At 44.3% G+C, this 24,219-nt stretch overlaps 1 protein-coding gene across 1 annotated transcript in view; it reads right to left on the reverse strand.

Moving 5' to 3' along the window:
• Positions 1 to 1,009: 1,009 nt before the first annotated feature.
• Positions 1,010 to 24,219, reverse strand: part of kiaa0930 — a 108,076-nt gene continuing 84,866 nt past the window's right edge. Inside the window, exons 3-10 of the mRNA XM_079494676.1 lie at positions 21,398 to 21,502; positions 18,547 to 18,624; positions 17,659 to 17,760; positions 12,859 to 12,999; positions 11,847 to 12,035; positions 7,057 to 7,216; positions 5,338 to 5,493; positions 1,010 to 1,756 (exon numbers count right to left, since the gene is read on the reverse strand). Of these exons, the coding sequence (XP_079350802.1) occupies positions 1,716 to 1,756; positions 5,338 to 5,493; positions 7,057 to 7,216; positions 11,847 to 12,035; positions 12,859 to 12,999; positions 17,659 to 17,760; positions 18,547 to 18,624; positions 21,398 to 21,502 (972 nt within the window). The 3' untranslated portion in view covers positions 1,010 to 1,715. The remainder of the gene's footprint in view (positions 1,757 to 5,337; positions 5,494 to 7,056; positions 7,217 to 11,846; positions 12,036 to 12,858; positions 13,000 to 17,658; positions 17,761 to 18,546; positions 18,625 to 21,397; positions 21,503 to 24,219) is intronic.

The raw sequence follows: 24,219 nt of genomic DNA on the forward strand, positions 1-24,219 counted from the left end.
TTCACAGGAGTAACGTCTCTATCCCTTTTAGCTCACGTCATAACAGAAGTAAACGAACATAGACACACACACACTGACACACACACACACGGCACGTACATATCAAAACTAGAAAGTGAAAAATGGAAAGATGGGGAATTAAGGGCTTCACAAAGCATGGAAAGCGTCGCCTTAAAGTCAAGGCTTTTTACCAGAGAGACGTTAAGCAGCAAGATATTTACAGGGGGGGGGGGGGGGGGGGGGGGAAGCAGACATTCGTTATCCTTTTCTTCACCGGCTCAGAGTTCATCCAATGACGAGTCCACTCGGACGTCATGTGATCCATGAGATGCCTGGTACTGGTAGCCAGGGCCTGTTACCATGGAGATGGAGAACACCTTTTTATTGTATTTTTTTACCTGCTAATCCTTTAATCACAGTGGTCCTCAAAGTGGGGTTATAAACCCCCATGGGTCCTTGAAGGGGTTCCAGGTGTTTTCCCCCAGCTTAATTAACTGTTGATGGTTAGGAACCAAAATGGACCTTTAACTCTGAGCGAGTACAAATGGAACCAAATGGACCTTTAACTCTGAGCGAGTACAAATGGAACCAAATGTACGCGCTCAGAGTTATAATACCTCCATTTGGAACCTCGCTCTCCGCTATCAGATGAGGTTCCTCTGCGTTGGTTTCCCGGCAGAGTTCAGAGGCCGGTGAAATGTACGAATCATTTCCCCAACACATCGTATCCAAAAAGTAAAAAAGGTAGTCGTCCACACTATCAGATGTTTGCAATTTTCCGTGTGAAAAGAAAAATGTAACAGACTAAAAAAGAAGCAATTTGGATACGATGTTGGCGGAAAATACTAATAATCTATACCAGTGGTGGGCAACTTTGACGATGGAGAGGGCCACTATATTTCCACACTCACTCACTAGGGCCATATATTACTGTCGTAGCAAAAATAGCCGATCTACAAGCTCAAAACGCGTCGCGCTGCGACACGTTTTGAGCTTGTAGATCGGCTATTTTTGCTATTTTCAAATTGAAATCTTGAATTATTTTTTTGCTATTTTTTAATTGGAATCCTGAAAATTAACATTTTTATGTCATTTCAAATGCCTTTAATTATACTTGTGTTGAGCAATGAGCTACTAATTTAGACTGAAGTAATTAAAGCGGGTCATGTTTGCATGTTGTGGAATTGTAAACAGCTGAAACCAATATTATATCAGTATTCTGACATTAACCTGAGGGCCGCATTAAGTGAAGGTGGGGGCCGCATGTGGCCCCCGGGCCGCCAGTTGCCCACCCCTGATCTATACCTTTCACCAGCCTGGAACTCTGCTGGAACCCATGGCAGCGGGACCTCTAGTATAGCGGGGAGCGAGGTTCCACCCGGAGCTTTGAGGGTCCATGGCCCAATCAATCACGCGCACCAAACTGAAACCTTGAAATTAAAAAGTTTGAGAACCACTGATTTATCACTCGAGAACTGGATAGAAGGAAGAGGCACTTCTTGAATCGCTGGTTTCTTTTTTTTTTTGCCGTCTTGTCCCAAAAAGTTGTACTTTTTCTTTTCTTTCCTTTTTGTCCTCTCTTCTTGTCAGGTAAAAATGTTGAATGTTTTGATGTTATTCTCTGTGTGGACAGTAGATGGTGGTGTCGTCTCAGGGGCCTGATGCTGGTAGGCACTTGGTAGTGGCTCTGTGAGGGCCAGTCAGCGAGGACCCTGCTATGTCATCAGAATGGGCTTCTGCCTTACCTCCAGGATATCTGCACAAACAAACACATCACTTTAATCAATTCTAAACAAAACAAAGAAAAGATACCTGAGGCCAATTCTACAAAATGCATTCTAAACCAGCAGTTCTCACATTCTCAAGATCTAAATTCAGTATCTAAGTCCGACGTCATTTTGTAGTGCTACGTTACGTCCGGGTCCAACTGGCACCAGCTCCCGTCCGCATCTCATTGTAAATAGATTATCTAAACGCGTGAATCTTTTTACAATGACGTTATTTTTCAGAAAGGAAGCCATTGAGGGTTAAAATGGCTCTTAATGCTTCCAACTCGAGTAGAATTATTAATGTTTTGTACAAGTGTCCATGACAAAAAAAAGAATGATGTGGAGACAATAAAGACTATTATTATCATTATTATTGAAGGTGGTAACAGTCCATTTGCTCAGTAAAATATTTCGGGGGCATATTTAGAATGTTTGCAGGCTGGAGTATGTTGAATCTAGTTTGCATTAATGAGGAATTGAGGATTTAGTTGACACAATGAAATAAAATGGCGATAGTATTCCGTGTGGGGGAGACGGCCTGTCACAGCCAGATTTGGGAGAGCAGCGCAGCTTTGTTGTTGCGAGGAAAGCGGTAAAATGAGACTTTCGTGGTCGTATAACTTTATGGGGACACAAAAGCGACACAAAAGTAGGACCCGGAAGTATCTCAGGAGGGGGCGCTCGCGTCTCAGCTAAAATACTGAATAGCAAATGTATCTGCTATTTATAACCATAAGAAAACCCCGGTCTGGGTCAAATAAAAATGATCCTATAATATAAGGCCTATGTTTCATATCTGTTACTGTCCTATTGCTGCACCTTATGTATACACATCTGTATCAGTTTTCCTTGTTCTTTCCATCGACATTCTTACCATTCCTGAAGTGAAAACTACGAATGATTGGAGATTTTATGAATAATATTTTCACCCACTACTTTACACCTGCAAACCTGTGATGTGACAATAAAGCTGATAATCTATTTTTCTTAATAGACTTTTTATTAAAGCTTATTACATGGCTTGGTTGAATGCTTGATTCTGATTGGTCAATCGCTTAATTCAGCGGTGAGTTATCTCATGATAATGACCGCTCCGCTGTATAATGACCGCTGCCTAATCAAACCCTCTGAGCACCACCAGCTGCGCCCCGCTTGATTTACTGCCGTTTCCAACATAACAGCCATGTAAACACACACACTAGTGACACACAATGTAATTTACAGCTAAACATTGCTCTTAAAAATGTTTTTGAAAACATTTGAGCGAGAAATAGACGAAGCAGGACCCCAAAATGGATTCTATTTGATCAACTCACTTCCTTGTTTTCCGACAGTGCTGCAGCCCTGCAGCTGGGCAGACGCAGCCAGCGCGAACTTATGGAATACTTTTTGTGTTGTGTTTTGGGTCAATGTATTCATTTATGTTAGTTAGCCATGTAATAAGCGGGATAATATCTGGCTAGGTGGTCATTGTCGGGATATAATTCACCTTCAGGGAGTGTAACCACCTCGGCTTCGCCTCGGTGGTTAAACTCCCTGTCGGTGAATTATCCCGACAATGACCACCTAGCCAGATATTATCCCTTACATATTCTCCGCCTCCCGGCTGTGATAAATGTTTTTTCTTTTTACCATTTTCTGACAGGTAAGATAGACTACGCTACCAGCCACACTGACCAGCCCATCAGTCATGGGGGTCCTGTTCTATTTTTAAAACCTATTTGGCTTCTAAACCAGTGCTTCTCATGTCGGCTGGTAAAATTTAGTCATCTATCAGCCACTGCAGGTGACAGAACTCTTCTGGCCATGTTTGAGCCCTGGACAGGGGAGGATGTCGCACTGTCGGACAGTATAAATGTGACACTTTGCCTTGTTTACAACATTTTAAACGCTGACGAAGGCCCTTGGCCGAAACGCGTTTGTTGTGTTGCTGCTTGCAGCGTACCTTTCCCTGTTAAAAATGAAACAATAAAGTGCCTTAAAGGACTCCGTGAGTGCTGGTATTCTCCTTCTTCTAACCATGTTTGAGCCCTGGCCTGCAGTGATGCGATGAAGGGGCAGGGTGACATAGGTAAGTGGTTCTCAAAGTGGAATCCGGGGAACCCCCAGGGGTCCTTGGGAGGTTCCAGGGGGCTTGTGGATTGGCTATTTTCAAATAGCCGATCTACAAGCCACTTCTTTTGGGCTTGTTTTCATAGAGCTGGTTGCTTATTTCTCTCGGAAAAAATCTGGCAACACTGGTGACGTAGGTGACATGAGGGGACTGACCTGTGGTGATGCGGTGGAGGTGACGTAGGTGACATGAGGGGACTGACCTGTGGTGATGCGGTGGAGGTGACATGAGGGGACTGACCTGTGGTGATGCGGTGGAGGTGACGTAGGTGACATGAGGGGACTGACCTGTGGTGATGCGGTGGAGGTGACGTAGGTGACATGAGGGGACTGACCTGTGGTGATGCGGTGGAGGTGACATGAGGGGACTGACCTGTGGTGATGCGGTGGAGGTGACGTAGGTGACATGAGGGGACTGACCTGTGGTGATGCAGTGGAGGTGACGTAGTTGACATGAGGGGACTGACCTGTGGTGATGCGGTGGAGGTGACGTAGGTGACATGAGGGGACTGACCTGTGGTGATGCGGTGGAGGTGACGTAGGTGACATGAGGGGACTGACCTGTGGTGATGCGGTGGAGGTGACGTAGGTGACATGAGGGGACTGACCTGTGGTGATGCAGTGGAGGTGACGTAGGTGACATGAGGGGACTGACCTGTGGTGATGCGGTGGAGGTGACGTAGGTGACATGAGGGGACTGACCTGTGGTGATGCGGTGGAGGTGACGTAGTTGACATGAGGGGACTGACCTGTGGTGATGCAGTGGAGGTGACGTAGGTGACATGAGGGGACTGACCTGTGGTGATGCGGTGGAGGTGACGTAGGTGACATGAGGGGACTGACCTGTGGTGATGCGGTGGAGGTGACGTAGGTGACATGAGGGGACTGACCTGTGGTGATGCGGTGGAGGTGACGTAGGTGACATGAGGGGACTGACCTGTGGTGATGCGGTGGAGGTGACGTAGGTGACATGAGGGGACTGACCTGTGGTGATGCTGTGGAGGTGACATGAGGGGACTGACCTGTGGTGATGCTGTGGAGGTGACATGAGGGGACTGACCTGTGGTGATGCGGTGGAGGTGACATGAGGGGACTGACCTGTGGTGATGCGGTGGAGGTGACGTAGGTGACATGAGGGGACTGACCTGTAGTGATGCGGTGGAGGTGACATGAGGGGACTGACCTGTGGTGATGCGGTGGAGGTGACGTAGGTGACATGAGGGGACTGACCTGTGGTGATGCGGTGGAGGTGACGTAGTTGACATGAGGGGACTGACCTGTGGTGATGCGGTGGAGGTGACATGAGGGGACTGACCTGTGGTGATGCGGTGGAGGTGACGTAGGTGACATGAGGGGACTGACCTGTGGTGATGCAGTGGAGGTGACGTAGGTGACATGAGGGGACTGACCTGTAGTGATGCGGTGGAGGTGACGTAGGTGACACGAGGGGACTGACCTGTAGTGATGCGGTGGAGGGGTAAGGTGACGTAGGTGAGGTGGGAGTAGAGTAGGAAGTAGTCCTCTGTCCGGTTGAGTTTCAGCCAGGACCCCACCAGCGAGCGGCCCGTCCCCGAGAGCGAGCGAGAGCGGAGGTTTGTGGCGTTGTGTAGATCTGTGAAGACGATTTACAATCACAACTTAGGGCATTTTCTACGCTCATACGCAGAGTGGACTCACATTACACGACGTAATCACATACAGTTGGGTGCCACCGATATTGTCCCTTATCATTTGACCCATTTAGGCCTGACCTCAACATTTTAAAAAATCCTTCTAAATCCTCCAGTTTTCTGAAATAAATATTTTCACGATTTTTCAAAAATAGCAGACCTACAAGCTCATAGCGCGCCACTCGGTGGCGCGCTATGAGCTTGTAGATCTGCTATTTTTGAAAAAATGCTGGGTTTTTCATTTGTGATGTATTGTATGGTATAGTTTGGGTCCTAGGGAGACACCAATTTCTTTTTTTTATAATTTTTATCCCACGATTTTGCAACCCAGTTTTTTCACCCAGTGCCAATTATCTAATGTAATCCTGGGCGCTACACTTCCTCTGCCAACCTGGGGGGGGCAGCGGACTGACCTCATGCCTCCATGCATGAGGAGTCCAAGCTGCTTCTTTTCACCTGACAGGGGGGAATTTCCCTGACCGGACGTAGCGCGTGGAAGGAACACGTTATTCCGACCAGTTCCTTTCCCCTCCATCAGGCTGGCCAGGGGGAGGTAGTTTAGAGACCAGGATTACTGCATGTTTTTGTGAGGGTACCTACAGTACCCTAGGGGACACGGGGAGAACATGCAAACTCCACACAGAAAGGCCTTTCGCCAACCCCGCCTCGGGTATGGGCACTGATGACGCGGAGGAGGGAACACGCCCACAGCGCCACCAGTGGGAATCGAACCCAGGACCTTCTAGCTGTGAGGCGACAGCACTACCGACTGTGCCACCGTGCCCCAAAAGTGAGACACCAAATTTATATTTATTTAAATTTATAAAATTATATTTACATCACTTAAGCAAGTGAAATTACTGAAAATAAATGTAAATATAATGTTTTGAATTCATGAACATTTGGGAATGTTTTTACTTTTTCTTCTATTTGCTTTTTGTTACGTTTTGAAATAATAATAATTAAAGACAAAATGCAAGAAACCAAAAAATAAAGGAACGCATAATAATGTGTCTGCATTCTCTGCAACCCACGAAAGGGTCCCGGGCCAGTGTTTGGGATTGAAATTATTTTGGGGGATACCCAAATTATTTTTTTAAAAAAAGAAGAAAAAAAACATTTTTTTTTGTTTTTGAACTGAATGGCTGTAAAGTGGAAATGAAGAATTTACATATAGTACACATAGTACATGCATACACCTTCCCTAATGATTATATCTGGTTTCAGTATTTATTTATGGTGTATTGTCTCTATTATTAAGGTTATTGTAGCAGTCAATTTATATCGGGGGTCGGGAGGGGGCGGGGCGGGGGTCCCGAGACATTGCCAAAGCATTTCCGGGGGTCCCCGGCCAAAAACGTTGAGAACCCCTGGTTTAACCCATTGAGACGCGAGGTCGATTCTACAAATGCCTTCACAATGAGTAGTTCTCAAAGCTGTTCGTGCCGAGGACGCCCCAACGCGACATGTATTTGACACGACATGTTGTTTGAGGAATAGCCTACCATCGTCCTGCTCTTCCCGGAAGAACTCCTCGCTGTCGTTGGCCGAGTGGGACTTCTTCATCTCGGCGATGCGGTTGCGGGGAACCTTACGTTGCAGCGACGGAGAGAAGAACGAGGGCCGGTTCCTCTCTGGAGTCGGAGGGGTGCTGAACGAGGTCACCTGACAGGGGGAAAAAAACAAACACAAATACACTCATAAGTTCATCTCAAACGACGGGAAGAATAATGACCTGCCACTGTGTTGGTCCCATCTAGGGCATTAAGCAACTAGTCGACTAGTTTACTAGTCGACCTTGCTGGTACTAGTAGACTAGTTGATAAGAAAAAAAAAAAAAAGTTCATTTTTGTTTTCCCCCCGATGTTGTAGGCCTCAATATCAGGTAGATTATAGTTATAGTCACCAATGTACACAGTTTTTAAATGTACAAATATTTATTTCCCAAAAAAAAAACAAAAAAAAAACGTTTTTCTTTTTTTTCTTTTTTACATAAAAGGTGGTTAAACAACTAGTCGACTAGTCGACTAGTAAACTAGGCAACTAGTCAACTAGTAAAAATGACTAGAAGTGAATGCCCTAGACTCCCATCGCGAGCTGTCATTTGCTGTCGTTTTATATGTCAAAATAATCTCATGATTTGAGTTTCGTCTTTATGACAAATGGATAAATACTTGATCGGCATAAAAATAATAATGAAGAGGTATTTAATACAAACGAGTGGAGCTTATTACCAGTTAGCCAGTTAGTATGAATATCGCTTTCTTTTCCTTTAATCCACTCAGGCCTGACCTCAAAATTAAAAAAAATAATATTCTAAATCCTCCAGTTTTCTGAAAAAAATATTTTCACGATTTTTCAAAAATAGCAGACCTACAAGCTCGTAGCGCGCCACTCGGTGGCGCGCTACGAGCTTGTAGATCTGCTATTTTTCAATAGCTAAATTACAACATAATAGTATGTAACACCAAAATGATGGCTGTTGCCAGCCATCATTATATCTTAATACGTAGACACATGAAGGTGTCATTTCAACATGCCGGTACACAGGAAATCAATAGCCAAAAGCATCTAGAGAAACGGGCGTACTAAATGATGGATATCTCAGACATGAATGATTGACGATGACCTGATTTCTGCCGTGTGCACACACACAACACGCGTGCGCACACGCGTATCGGACGGCGAGAAGAGGCCAGACGACAGCCTTGTCTGTCCCAGCCCGGTACAACGAAAACCATGTTAGCAAAACAGAACCGCCGAGGCCTGGAGAGACAGTACTGTAATGTGTATGCTACTGTATACCTGCCTATGAATAGAGGCTTTGTCACTATGGCGTAGAGCAGGGGTTCTCAACCTTTTTGGCCGGGGACCCCCGGAAATGCTTTGGCCATGTCTCGTGACCCCCGCCCCGCCCCCCTCCCCACCGCCAATACAAACTGACTGCAAAAATAACCTTAATAATAGAGAAAATATATCATAAATGAATACTGAAACCAGATATAATCATTAAGGAAAGTTTATGCATGTACTAAGTGTACTATGTAAACACTTAATTTCCATTTTCCAGCCATTCAGTTGCAAAAAAAAAAATGTTTTTTTTTAAAAATAATTTGGGGACCCCCCAAAATAATTTGGCGACCCCCCGAGGGGTCGCGACCCACGGGTTGAGAACCCCTGGCGTAGAGCTCCAAAACATGGCCTTGGCTTGAACACGCACCAACACAAGCACGTTGTTACAGAATGCCTCGAAACACATTAATTCATTAACACATTAATGTGCCTCTATCGGCAGCTGTTTGTATTATGCCTGCAATCCCTCAGAATAGCATCCTAAGGTTAGCAAGGAATATCACCTCTAATACTAAGCATGTGTTGCATGGAGAGTATAGGTTGCTACCTTCAGGAAGGAGATATGGTGTACCAGCATACAATAAGGTCAGACTAAAGAGGTCCTTTGTCCACCAGTCGACCTTGAGGCTTAATCAGGAGTCGTAGTAGCCACAGGATAATCTAAGCGGTGGATATTGCTCTTGTCTTCATGTCTTTATGTATGTAAATTGTCTTGTTCTTTGTGTTGTGTCAAATGTGTGTACGTATATGTGTTCTGCATACTTGGCTGCTGTGTCGCAAGACAAATTTCAGTGTGAACTGACAATAAAGTACTATATCATATATATATCATATCATGTATTCTCCACATCTTTCTCTCTCTTGCTCATCCGCAAAGCTCACAGCGAAATAATTGTTCTTCATTTTCCTTCTTTTTTCCATTGATTAGGCTACTCACCCCGTGGAGACTTGAATTCATGGATTTTTCTTTTGTCGCATTCCTAAGCCAATCATTTGTTCCATATGGAACCACTGCTTCGTGTCTCCATGGGGTGAGTGATCGAGAGAAAAAAATAAGTCATTTTGGGAATGAACTAACTATCCCTTTAACCCATTTTGGGGCGGGAACCCCTTTTGGTGTTTTAAACATTATGTTATAATTTAGCTATTGAAAAATAGCAGATCTACAAGCTCATAGCACGCCACCGAGTGGCGCCCCACGAGCTTGTAGGTCTGCTATTTTTGAAAGATCGTGAAAATGTAGTGCAAAGCTTTCAATATATTCTTTCAGAGCCAACGTTTTTAACTCCTATCTTTGCTTCTGGGGGGGGTCCCTGGAACAACATATTTTCCGATGGGGGTCGGCGGCCAAATACATATATATTTTTGGGGGTCCGTGACATGAAACTGTTTGAGAACAACTGCTATAGAAACATGAGGTTTTTCAGAAAATTGTCATGATTTAGAAGTAAAGACATTTTTTTTCAATTTCGACGTTAGGCCTAAATGGGTTAAGACCGTGTTATCAATCAATCATAGATACTGGTCAGATTTTTTTTCTTCCTTACTTTTCACCAATTTCACATAATCCAGTATAGAATCCTGCAGGAGTTATTTCTAATTATTTCTAATAGTTTTCTAAAATTGTGATTTATGTTCGCTAAAGAGCCGTTACTGAACAAACACTCTCGTCTATAGTAATGATTAACTATGTTTATACAGATCTATTTAACACTTATTTTAACAAAATAATATCCCTCACATCACCTTTTAATGAACCGACCCATGTGAAGCGAGTTCAAAACTACTGTACGTGGCTGAATGTTTGTCTGCCTGTGTGGATGTATTATAAACTATAAGAATTATGTGTCGTGCTGTCTGCACGTTTGTCCACCAGAGGGTGCTAACACTCAAACAAACTGCCAGATCCCCCAAAATGAAAAGCCATGAGCCACAAAGCTCAACTGTGCAAACCATTAGGTTACCGTGTCTTTCACACATTCTCCCCAAACACTTATCTTTTTAAAATAGATAAAACAAATTATCAATTAAATTGATTATGGTGGTTGGATTAACCAGGCGTCATCGGCATGCTGGCTTGTGGTGTATATATATATTTTACCAATATATATATTGGTAAAAAATAAATAAGTTGCAACGGACATACCAAATGAGTGGACAATATTATTACCAGAAACACAAAGCCCTAAATGACCATAACAGGTCTGTAACTCTGAGAGTGTACAAATGGAACCGAATGGACCCGTAGCGTCCATTTGGTTCCATTTGTAGCCTCTCATAGGGTTAACCCATTTTGGGGCGGGAACCCCTTTTGGTGTTAGCATTATGTTATGCTTTAGCTATTGAAAAATAGCAGATCTACAAGCTCATAGCGCGCCACCGAGTGGCGCGCTACGAGCTTGTAGGTCTGCTATTTTTTGAAAAATCAAAGAACCACTGACATAGAAACATAGCTTTTTCAGAAAACTGTCAGGATGTAGAAGACATTTTTAGAATCTGATCTCAGGTCAAAATGGGTTAAGGGGGTCCTTGCAAATACAATATTTGAGAACCACTAGCACTAGTGGACTCATACGATGCCATAGTGCCATACATATTCGGAAGAAAATCTGGATACTTGACACTCATACATTAGGTATTATGATCAAAATAAGAACATTATAATGGTATGTAAAAAAAGAAGAGACAATTTGCCACAGACAAGACCAAGCCTTTGCCACGGACACACATTTGTGACCAGATTTGACTGAGGGGCTGCCATTGGAATTTTGTGATTTGTTTTTTCATATGAAAGCAGGGAATCGTAGGTTCAAATTGACATATTGGTCGTTCAGTTTGACCCAGCAGTTTTGGAGATATGGCTTATAGAGATATGCAGAAAACAGCGAGTTGAGAAAACAGGCTTGAAAGGTTCACTTCTGTGTGACTGTAACTTTACATTACACCTAGCTACATGTTTAAGTATTTATTTCATATTTACATTTCAGCTCCGACACTTATTTCAGACATGCTCTAGTATGTGACGAGTCTGCCTGTGCTATTAAAACCCATTCTGGGCGGGAACCCCTTTTGGTGTTAGCATTATGTTATGCTGTAGCTATTGAAAAATAGCAGATCTACAAGCTCATAGCGCGCCACCGAGTGGCGCGCTACGAGCTTGTAGGTCTGCTATTTTTGAAAAATCGAAGAACGACTGACATAGAAACATAGCTTTTTCAGAAAACTGTCAGGATGTAGAAGACATTTTTAGAATCTGATCTCAGGTCAAAATGGGTTAACTCATTTTGGATACAAATTCTTTTTTTTGTTTGTTTTTCTCCTCTGGTGAAAAGCTGGAATTTGCGCGATGGCAGGCTCTCAGTCAAATCTGGTCACATTTGTCCGTGTACGGACATACTGATGACCCCTGCGGTTAGCCGCTGCGCTCCTCCTCCTCACTCACTCTTTCGTGCAGGGGAGAGTCGGGGTCCTCCTCCGTCCCGTAGGGGGACGTGTCCCCCGTGGGCACCCTGCTGACTGCCATCTCGGCGTGGCCCTTCCCCTGGGGTCCCTTCATCCTCACAAACTCCATGTTGTTGTACTTGTAGAAGCCAAACGACATCCTCTGGGCCATCTTGGCTGCCACGCTCACCTGGTGACGACCAGCCAGGAGGAGAATTATTAAGTACTCGTGTTTTATCACTTAAGTAAAAGTATCAATGCTGCAATGTAGAACTACTCTGTGATCACCCCCACCCTCCCTTCTTGTAGTGGTTTATATTTGTTTGATGATACAGAATTTGGGTGTTATGTTATGCTGATGAATTGAATACATAGGACCTCCTCAATGGAAACAAGTCCACTAGCACTTTCTTGTGTAAATCCTTTTAGATCAAGGGCCCTATTTTCACCGGTGCCTGACCCCTTATCCCTAAACTTCTTTGCCTTTTTTTTTTTAAATAGTTCAACTAGCCAATCTACAAGCTCACAACGGCTATTTGAAGTATTTAAAAAGGTTTCTCAAAATAGTAAAAAAAAAGAAAAGAAAAGGCAAAGCTTGTGCCGTTTCTGTCCAATAAAGTAATCAATCAATCAATCAATCAATCAATCAATCAAAACAAAGTATGCACTTGACAAACCTAAAATGCCACGAGCCATGCAATGGCTCGTGGGGGGGGGGGGGGGGGGGGGGGGGAGAGGGGAGTTGCACCACTCAGTTCACACAGGTGTGATTTTATATTTCAGGTTGAGTTAATGATGAATGAATTTATGCAACAAGTTGACGCAACTTCAGACAGATGTACTGTATGTGTACACACATATACTAAACATCCACAAAAGTGTCTTTCTTTTTTAATTTCCCCAGGGCCTGGAACTTGAACACTACGTGAGTTGTGTTGTCTTGTGTCGTCTTGTGCCGTCGCTGTGCGTCTCGTGCAGTGTCGTGCCGTGTGGTGTCGTGGTTCCATACTCACGCGGTTGTCGTAGACCTTCTTGAGAGCCTCGTAGCGGATGGAGCCCTGGAAGATCACACCCTGGAAGGTGTTGCTCTTATCACTGGCTACGAGCTCCACGCACACCATCTCCCCCTCCCCCACGGTCATATCACTGAAGACCTGCGCACGCACACACACACGGACACACACGGACGGACACACACACACACACACACACACACACACACACACACACACACACACACACACACACACACACACACACACACACACACACACACACACACACACACACACACACACACACACACACACACACACACACACACACACACACACACACACACACACACACACACAAATACGTTTGCCATTACTATATGGTACTTTCTGCGAGGTTCACCCATTTCTATCAGCCTAACCTAATTCCCTCACTACTGCGCAACCTTAGCCTTTGCTGGTTTTTAACTAGGTTTTTGCGATGACTGATGCGATGTGATGTGAGGGTGCAGACCATAGAGTATATAAAAGGATAGAGACTGAACTGGCGCGAAGCTCCGGCCCCCCAGCTATTCATGTCAGTGGAAGTTGCTCAGTGGCGTTTTGAAGCACCCGGAAGACTGCCGGAAGTACCGTCTCAGAACGTCTACTTCCGCATTTGACCACCAAATTTTGGTGGTCAAATGCAGAAGTGCAACCGAGCGCTCAATGTTAAAGCCCAGCTGCACGGGGTTTCCCCGTCATGAATCCACGGGTCCGCCTGTAGTCCCTCCTCCTACCACTAGGGCCGAGCGCCTCAACGTTGAATAGCCTCACTGGCCCCTTGGTGCAGACTAGCAGACGCCGACGAAGGACTGCTGTATCAGCGCCCTCCACTCCCTCCTATCCAGCATCAGGGTCTGATGCTCTGCCATGCGTCTACGTGAGGTGGTGCACCTCTTCCCCCTTCTAGGGTCTGAAGCTCTGCCATGCGTCTACGTAGGTGGCGCACCTCTTCCCCCTTCTAGGGTCTGATGCTCTGCCATGCGTCTACGTAGGTGGCGCACCTCTTCCCCCTTCTAGGGTCTGAAGCTCTGCCATGCGTCTACGTAGGTGGTGCACCTCTTCCCCCTTCTAGGGTCTGAAGCTCTGCCATGCGTCTACGTAGGTGGCGCACCTCTTCCCCCTTCTAGGGTCTGAAGCTCTGCCATGCGTCTACGTAGGTGGTGCACCTCTTCCCCCTTCTAGGGTCTGAAGCTCTGCCATGCGTCTACGTAGGTGGCGCACCTCTTCCCCCTTCTAGGGTCTGAAGCTCTGCCATGCGTCTACGTAGGTGGTGCACCTCTTCCCCCTTCCTAGCGGCAGCGGCGGAACAAAATACTCAAATGTTTTCCTTAACCCATTTTGGACTGAGGTCGATAAAAAAAAAGGCTTCTAAATCCTAACATTTTTCTGAAAAACCTATGTTTCTATGTCAGTGGTGCTCAACCTTTTTCATGTCAAGGACCCCCAGAATTATCTCTATTGGGCCACGGACCCCCATCTCAAAATATGTAGTTCCAGGGACCTCCCAGAAGCAAATATTTTAGTTAAAAATGTTCGCTCTGAAATATATTTTCAATGATTAGTGCCACATTTTAACGATTTTTCAAAAATAGCAGACCTACAAGCTCGCTATGAGCTTGTAGATCTGCTATTTTTCAATAGCTAAAGCATAACATAATGCTAACACCAAAAGGGGTTCCCGCCCAAAATGGGTTAAGTGTAGAAGTAGAAGTATGCTGTTACAAGTAAAAGTCTGGAATTAAAAATGTACAAATTGGCTACGAAAAGCAAGTACTCATTGTGCAGAATGACCCGTTTCAAGTTTTCAAATGTATAACATTTTCGAGGGGCGCCAGCACCTCCAATATTCAGCTATTAGTGTATATGTGGACGAGCAAATATGTATATGTATGTATACTGTAGGTATTTTTGTCCTACACAAAGTTCCCACTGACAATGAATGGAAAATGTACCTCATTATGTGGACGAGCAAATCGACATGTTTACGTCATGATGATGTACGATGATAAGAGCGCCCCTCACTTCACACAGGGGTGATTTTCTTATGAAGATAGCAGATCTACAAGTTCCCAATGCGTCGCATCGCGACACATGTATGTAGGGCTGAAGTGGATAATGTATATAATATGTAATAATAATCAAAATCTACAAAGTAACTAAAGTTTTCAAATAATTGTAGTGGAGCAAAAGTACAATATTTGCCTCTGAGATGTAGTGGAGTAGAAGTAAACGTATTGGAAATTGGAAGAAAAAGTACAGACACCTCAAGAAAATGTACTTATTGACTTTCCACCACTGCCTGCCAGGCTCATGCTTCTGTCCCTGACCTTGTCCGTGAGGCGCAGGAGGTGCAGAGTTAGACGGCATCCAAGGCCTTGTCCTGCTGTTCTGTGATTAACTAAACCTAACCATCAATCCTCAGTTCATCAATTCATTAAGAATTAGCAGCCACGTCAGAGCCAAATGTCCTCACAATGACACGCACGCACGCACGCACGCACGCACGCACGCACGCACGCACGCACGCACGCACGCACGCACAATGAGTATACAGTACACACATTGACAACCGAGTTGCCGAGCTCTCTCTCTCTCAGCGTGAGCCAAACAAAGCTGTTTACTCTCTGGACAAAACCCAGGAAGTTCCATTGATTTGTTCCCCTGGACAGAAGAAGCTGGTCTCATTGCTTTAACTGGCTAATAAACACAGGCGTCCTTGTGTTTAAGTGGAGTGAAAAAGCACGAAGCAACGGGGGCCATTACGCCACGGTCGCCGTACACCAGTCGATCGGGCGCCCTGCTCTCGAGGGGGGGGGAGTCGCAGCGAGACGTGACCGCAGCCAATCGGATACGGTCTGTATAGCGGACGTCTGATTGGACGGAACCGTGGGCTTCACGAGGCAGCAGGGTGAATACATACAGCAGCTGTTCAGACGGAGGGAGGCCGAGCCCCCCCCCCCCCCCCCCCCCCCCCCCCGAGTGAAAAGACAGTTACTTTGGCTACGGTTTGATCGTCACAATCATAAACAAGGCTTACAGCAGTATTACTTTGGTCCCCCCGAGATGTGTACATTGTGGGTGGCTGTGGCTCAGGAGGTAGAGCAGGTCGTCCAATGATCCCTGGGTCGGCGGTTCGAATCCCGGCTCCTCCTGTCCACATGTCGAAGTGTCCTTGGGCAAGACACTGAACCCTACATTGCCTCCAATGAGTCGGTCGGTGTGAGCTTGCCACCATTGGTGTGTGAATGTGGGAAGTGAGGACGCTGGCGTCGACTGTTCGCCGCTTCACCTCCCAATGTATGAATGAATGAACCATTGTAAAGCGCTTTGAGCACTTGGAAAAGCGCTATAAAAATAGCTCAGTTGGTAGAGCACTCTCCTTTGATCCTGGCCAATCCTCATGCTGTGATTGGCCAGGGGTGCGTCCTTTGAGAGCCTATACACGGGTTGTTCAAGGTCATGCTGTGATTGGCCAGTGCACTTGTGCAAGGTCATGCTGTGATTGGCCAGTGCACTTGCGCAAGGTCATGCTGTGATTGGCCAGTAGCCCACTTTTGAGTGGAAGTCGGGGGGCAAACGCTCTCTCGCCAGAACATGATTTGCTATTCTATGTCTATCGGGTCGCGACTCCACCGGCCCCGAGTCGGCTCAATCCAACTTTGCGGCATTCGCCGTGACAACTCGCTCGCTTTGGCTCGCTCGATGGTGTCTCGCGTGGCTCAAGTTCGCTTAACCCATTTTGAACGGGAACACCTTTTGGTGTTTCAAGGATTATGTTATACTTTAGCTATTGAAAAATATCAGATCTACAAGCTCGAGCTTGTAGATCTGCCATTTTTGAAAGATTGTGAAAATGTTTAGATCTTTTCAGAGCGAACGTATTTAACTCAAATCTTTGCTTCTGGGGGATCCCTAGAACAACATATTTTCAGATCGGGGTTGGCGGCCAATTACATATAATCTTTGGCCGCCACTGATACAGAAAACTGAAAACTGTCATGATTTAGAAGAAATTTTTTAAATGTCGGCATCAGGCCAAAATGGGTTAAGACGGCGAGCCTCCGTCGCGGTCTAGTGACTCTAGTCCGAGGTCTAGTGACTCTAGTCCGAGGTCTAGTCCGCAGTTGTTGTAGGCGAGAGGCACTTCCGCGTGGGCCACTGAAGGTGGGGTGTGGTTATAAGCACAACCCGTGTAGGATCTTGGGTAACTAAGAGTAAGTATACTGGGAGCTGCTGGTAAGTGTTGCGCTCCCCCCTCAGCCTTCCATATCCCCGCGGGTCTAGCCACATTGAAATTGTCTGTATCGGCTGATACAGACTAGGGCATTAAACAACTAGTCGACTAGTTTACTAGTCGACTAGTAAATCCACTAGTCGACCTTGTTGGTACTAGTTGACTAGTTGATAAAAAAAAAATATATATATATATATATATTCCCCCGATTTTGTAGGCCTCAAGATCAGGTAGATTATAGTTATAGTCACCAATGTACACCGTTTTTAAATGTATGTACAAATATTTTTAATATATTTAAAATAAAAAAAATAAAATAAAGTTTTTTTCCCGTTTTTCTTGGTAGTTAAACAACTAGTCGACTAGTCAACTAGTAAACTAGGCATTGTAGGCAACTAGTCAACTAGTAAAAATGACTAGAAGTGAATGCCCTAATACAGACGATAAGCCACTCCAACCTTACTATACTAAGCAAAGAGCAAATATCTTGATTCATTATATGTGGGGGTAAAACAGGGTCTTCTGGGGGGCCCACGTACCTCCTCAAAGTTGTCAATCATGAAGAAGATGTTTGGGTAGCTCATTTTGGACTCCTCCCCCTTGCTGTCCATGGCGTGTTTGCTGGGAGATGCAAAGACTTCCTGTGAGACAGGAAGACAGGCTCAGCGTGAGGCTGATTAACCCATTTTGGGCGGGAACCCCTTTTGGTGTTAGCATTATGTTATACTTTAGCTATTGACAAATAGCAGATCTACAAGCTCATAGCGCGCCACCGAGTGGCGCGCTACGAGCTTGTAGGTCTGCTATTTTTGAAAAATCGAAGAACGACTGACATAGCTTTTTCAGAAATACCATAAAATGGTGAAAAGTGCCGAGCTACAAGCTCAGCTTGTTGAACGGCTATTTTCACAATTGTCGTGCGACATCTCTTACATGATAAAGCCAGGCTTTAGCTATTGAAAAATAGCAGATCTACAAGCTCATAGCGCGCCACCGAGTGGCGCGATGAAGTAGGGCATTCATTTACAAAAATATATAAAAGTTGAAATAATGGAGATACAAGGTTTCTGTCAGACAGCGACCACATGCAAAACCTATTAACACTATTTTTCTGCTACACATCACGTCATACAGTATGCATTTTTTCTTGTCAAATGTAGGCATATCATTGCGAACGCAGTGATTGCGAACGCAGTGAGCATTTACTATGAGACCCAGCAGATCATGTCTGTGTGTCTGTGTGTGTGTGTGTGTCAATTTTTTTTTTAATTTTGAGGTCAGGCCTAAATGGGTTAACACTGCAACTCAATATGTCAGCTAATTAGAGTGTAATAATCTAGTGGCGGTCGTCTCACATCATTAATTAACCATGTTGTACACCCTCCATTCTTAGTAAAACAAATATTTTAGTTTTCTTCTTTTTTTACCTGACATTTCTTCTTGTGAATGTGTATGTCTCCAGCATCTGAGCGAGTGCAAACAGCACAAGTCACCACATAGTCCAGCTGGAAAACAGCAGCGTGTTTACAATCAATCAATCAATCAATCAAATCGAACTATCAAATCTACAGTATACTACTAATACTAGTTTCAAATATATACCTCTCTGTGTCTGTGTGTGTGTGTGTGTGTGTGTGTGTGTGTGTGTGTGTGTGTGTGTGCGTGTGCGTGTGTGTGACCTATCCGTTGAGAGTATAGAAACAAGACCTTGCGGTCTTGTTTCCATTGGGGTCCTATGTATCCATAGGGGGGGGGGAGGAAGGGTGTGTTTTCTTTTCCAGGGATGGGGTCAAGGTATTCCACACTTGGGTGGCAGTGTGCTGTAGAAGGAGAATTTACCCATGTTTGTTCTATAGGTGGATGTTACCAAATCATTGCTTATGCAAATTTTGAATATATATTCTTTCAGAGCGAACATTTTAACTCAAATCTTTGCTTCTGGGGGGGGGGACAACATATTTTGAGATGGGGGTCGGAGGCCGGAGGTCTTTGACATGAAAATGTTTGAGTACTTCTTAAGTACCAGGTCTTATTACTTAACTTAAGACCTGGAGGCGTGATCAATGCCATTTGGCTATTCTGAGTGGCCAAACAGCATTGACCACGCCTCCAGGTCTTAAGTTAAGTAATAAGACCTGGTACTTAAGACACGCATAATACTGCCCACTGTGTGTCCTGTGTGTCATGGCCGCCGCCTCAATGCATTTCCAATGGGAGTCACGTGGTTGGAAGACACAACCTTGTCGCATGGCTGTCTTCTGCCCTCCCCCCAACAAGGTTGTGTCTTCTAACCATGTGACTCCCGTTGGGAATGCGTATATTCTTTCTACGTCCGAGCATAGACATGGTAACCCCCGCCTGCCTCTGATTGGCCTACCGACACTGCCCGTCTTGCCTGTCCTCCGAGATGCAAGGGTACTCTGTGGAGGGAAATAATACAAGTACAAGAGAATGGCAACACGCGACAGTAACTTGTAGCTTTAGTACCACAGACGAAAAACAGTCTAAGTCCAAATTTCAGACTGACCCCTCCACGAAAAGGCCTCGGTGTCCTGAACCCTTATCTATCATTTATATATTATGGATCAATAGTGTGGACTTAGACTGTTATTCGTCTGTGGTACTCATTATTGAGAAGAGGCAAACTAATATTGTTTGTGCCGTTTGCTTTGATTGAATAATTGATTGAAGACGTAGGCCTATGTACTATGATTTGATTTGGCTGTGTTCTAAATCAAAGTGTCAGTGTTGATTATCGTGTATTAATCTAAACTAACACTAAACTAATACTATTAATTATACTAATAAAGATCAAGGGAAAAGATACTTTTTTCTTTTTTTACAGTACAATAATGTTTAAAGTTTACACATGTATACAAATAAACAGGCCAACGGCATAAACAATATTAGTTTGACCTCTTCTACAAAAATAACAGTTGCTGTCGCGCGTGCCAAGCTGTCATTCTTGTATTATTTATTTATTTCCCACCACGGAGTACAACCTCGCGCAGCAGACTATCCAGCATGTATCTTCCACCTCGGAGACACCGGCCTGTGTCGGTAGGCCAATCAAGAGGCAGGCGGGGCGTTACCATGTCTATGCTCGGACGTAGAAAGAATATACGCATTGGGAATGCATTGAGGCGGCCATGACACACAGAACACCAGTGGTGGAAAGTAACTAAGTACTTTTACTTAAGTACAATTTTGAGGTATTTACTTGAGTATTTTACTTGAGTATTTCCAATTTCTTCTACTTCTACTCCACTACATCTCGGAGCCAAAACTTTTACTTTTACTTCACTACAATTATTTGAAAACTTTAGTTACTAGTTACTTTGGCGATTTTAATTTTGATTAGAAAACATACATTAACCACTTCAACCCTATACATTTTGGCCATTTGAAAATATTTTCAATAGATTTCCTACACATTTTGAACTTATGAAATGGGACATTCTGCAATATGAATACTTTTACTTTTAGTACTTTAAGTACATTTTGATGCCAAAACTTTTGTACTTTTACTCAAGTACATTTTCAATTCCGTACTTTTACTTGTAACGAAGTAGGTCTAAATTGCAGTATTGGTACTTTTACTTAAGTCAAACAATCGAGTACTTTTTCCACCACTGCAGAACACACAGCACACAAGTGTGTCTTGCGTGTGTCGTAGGTGTGAGTGAGGCCTATGGCTGAGCTCACACCTTTAATGCAATTCTCGTGCTAGTTGGATGCATGTTGTGTAGTGTCATGGCCGCCCAATGTATTTCCAATGGAGGTCACATGGTTTGACACAACATTGTGTTGTGTGAGGGGGAGGGGCGTTTCGACTGCGCCCCCACCCCCTCAGTGCACCCTAGGGCTGAATGAGGGCTCCGAGTCCTGAGAGAACTTCTGTTGACAAAAAGTGGAAATTCTGCCCCAAAATGTCTGTATTGTTCTTGCGTACAGTATACCAGGGGTTCTCAACCCGTGGGTCGCGACCCCGTCTTGGGGTCAAATAAAAACAAATTTGCAACTGAATGGCTGGAAAATGGAAATGAAGAGTTTACATATAGTACACATAGTACATGCATACACCTTCCCTAATGATTATATCTGGTATATTTATGGTGTATCGTCTATATTATTAAGGTTATTGTAGCAGTCAATTTATATTGGGGGTCAGGAGGGGGCGGGGCGGGGGTCCCGAGACGTTGCCAAAGCATTTTCGGGGGTCCCCGGACAAAAAACGTTGAGAACCCCTGCAGTATACAGTATATGTGAATCCAATACCTTCTGTAGAATGAGGTTGAGGTAGACGCTCTCCTCCCAGTCGATGTCGGGGTCTCCCAGTCCCGGCAGCTTCTTGGAGTCTCTCCGGTACACTTCCACCTCCACCTGAGAGTCCCACGCAGCAAAACACACACAAATAGTTGCGATTAACGGTTTAAGCCATTTTGGGGGGCTGGAACCCGTTTTGGTGTTTTAAAGCATTATGTTACACTTTGGCTATTGAAAAAATAGCAGATCTACAAGCTCATAGCGCGGCACCGAGTGCCGCGCTGCGATCTTGTAGGTCTGCTTGTAGGAACTTGTAGGAACGCCCTGCCACTAGTTGTGAAAGCTGCACCTTCTATGGACATTTTTAAATCTCGTCTAAAAACACAGACTGGCCTTCTAACACCAAACGCCCCTCCCCACTTTTTTTTTTTTATCACTTAAAATTGTATTAATTTTTAAACAATGACAAAAGAAAGAAAAACGCATACAGAAAACAATGACAAAAGAAAGAAAACACATACAGAAAAGGAAAAAACACAAACAGACTAAGGCTGAACGATTTTGAGAAAAAATCTAATTGCGATTTTTCTGACCAATATTGCGATTGCGATTTGACATTTGATATTTTTTTTAAATCACACCCGTGTGAAGTAAGTGGTGCAACTCCGTGTGGGCGCCCCCGGGGGGGTCCCCGAAACTTCCAGACCCACAGGAACGTGCCCAGGGTGCCGACCCGGTTTAGGCGAGCCGCCCCGCGTCCGAAACGGTCGAGAAAGAGTTACCGTGTGTGGGTCCCCAGGCGGCCCCTATACTGTACTGTACTGTACTGTACTGTACTGTACAGTCACTGTACTGTAATGTCACACCTAAAATCATCATATAGGGCCTATACAGTTAGGCTGCGCAACAGTGACACTTGGTTGTGAAAACCAACCAAATGCTATTTTCGTGCTCGGACAGACCCAGCCAGCCAGCCACCCACCCACCCACAGACACACAAAGCTCCATAATGAAGTGGTTGCACCACTTAAAAAGTAAAGCTTCAATTTAGTATTCACTGTGTCCATTTAAAAAGTAATGAAACATTACCAAATGGCATACCATTCATTTACTTTACCAGGCAGTGATGTCAGGATTCACAGGATGTGAGACAGCTCAAAATAATGTAGGCTAACTAACCAAATTGACCTGTGTTTAATTAACTACAATAAGAATGTGTGTTAAAATTGTAATGTTAGAAATAATTGTAAATAGCTCTCTGGATACAGACCATAAATGCAATGTAATTTCCAGACTTTCTATTTAAGTGCAATTGCTATTAGGCTACAGTTATCTAATCATCAGAGCACAATATTGTGATTCTCATTTAATATTCACATTTAGATATTATGTTCAATTGATTTATTTGTTTTTGAGGGGCAGTAGCCCCTCCTAAATCCAGTGCACGTATGTTCACAAACGTCCTACACAAACATTAAATTCCCATTGACAATTTTATGTCATTGTCTGAGCAAAGAAATAGGCCTAGTGTCTATTTTACATCATGATGATCTACGATGATAAGAGCGCCCCTCACTTCACACGGGTGGGATTTTTGTAACCAAATAAAAGCATATGCATTGCATAAGTGTAGGCTACATTTTGACAGATGTGATGACAGAATTAGGCTATCAATTATTAGAGATCATTTTGTCTGAGGTTTAAGACAAGCTCATAACTTTAACTTTAATGTTTATGAGCTTGTTGGCCGGCTATTTTCCCACCACGGGTCCTGGTGTAAGCTTTTTTTTAATGATGGCTCTCGGATCTCGGTACAATTTCGCGGACCTCGCTCAGACAAATCATTACAAATGTACATGCACCACAATGGGGACCGGTTCACTAGAATTGGGGACGACGACGACAATGTAGCATTAATAAAATAAACGGGACAGGACAGCAGGACAGCGCCCGTGCCATGCGAAGGTTTGTGGTGTTGCTGCGGGATGTTTTGACTGTCGCTGTACCATGAACACAGAGCAGAGTAGACGTAAATGATGACTTGGTTTTGGGCACTGCGCGAGCGTGTACACATGCACTGCAGTCACATGCACTGCAGGGACACTTCTGATTGGTTAGAATAGAGAGCACAGTATAGCCGTGTTGTAAATACTGGATCAGACGCGCTCCGGGTTGATTATGTTTTTTTTTTAAATCGCAGCCTTTGCGATTTGCTAATCGCGTGGTTTCAAATCGCAATTTCGGTTTGAAAACGATTAATTGTTCAGCCTTAACAGACATGAAAAAATAAAAAAGGAACCAAATAAAAACGACACAGCGTTTCAGACCCTGCATGTTACATATCCCTAGGCATTTACCCATACCCTTATTCATTCTGCTCAATCTTATTAGTATTATAACTCCTCTTCTTTTTCCATTTTTGTATGAACTATAATATGAGTTCCTGTATCCAAATCCTTTTTAATTTCTCATGCTCAGTTTTGTTTAGATGAGTTTCTTGTAGTGAATCAATTTTGACATGACCCTTTTTCTCTTAGCTGGCGAATTCAACCTGTTTACATTCAGCGACATTATCCCCAACATATTAGACATTGTTACCCCTCACACTCCCTGGATGCCAACGACGAACCTCTGCCCCAAATATTCCTCAACGGCCTGTTATATACACATTTTATCCATACATCACACAATTCGGTATACACTATCTCCATAGTCATGTGATCAACACGGATCTGCACCATTTCCCATCTTCCTTCCTGATTGGCTAAGATTCGCTTCCAAAGCTCACATGATTGGTCCGTTTCGAACAAAATGCCACAAATCACAAACACAGT

This window comes from Electrona antarctica, assembly GCF_951216825.1.
Source record: "Electrona antarctica genome assembly, chromosome: 23".
NCBI lineage: Eukaryota > Metazoa > Chordata > Actinopteri > Myctophiformes > Myctophidae > Electrona > Electrona antarctica.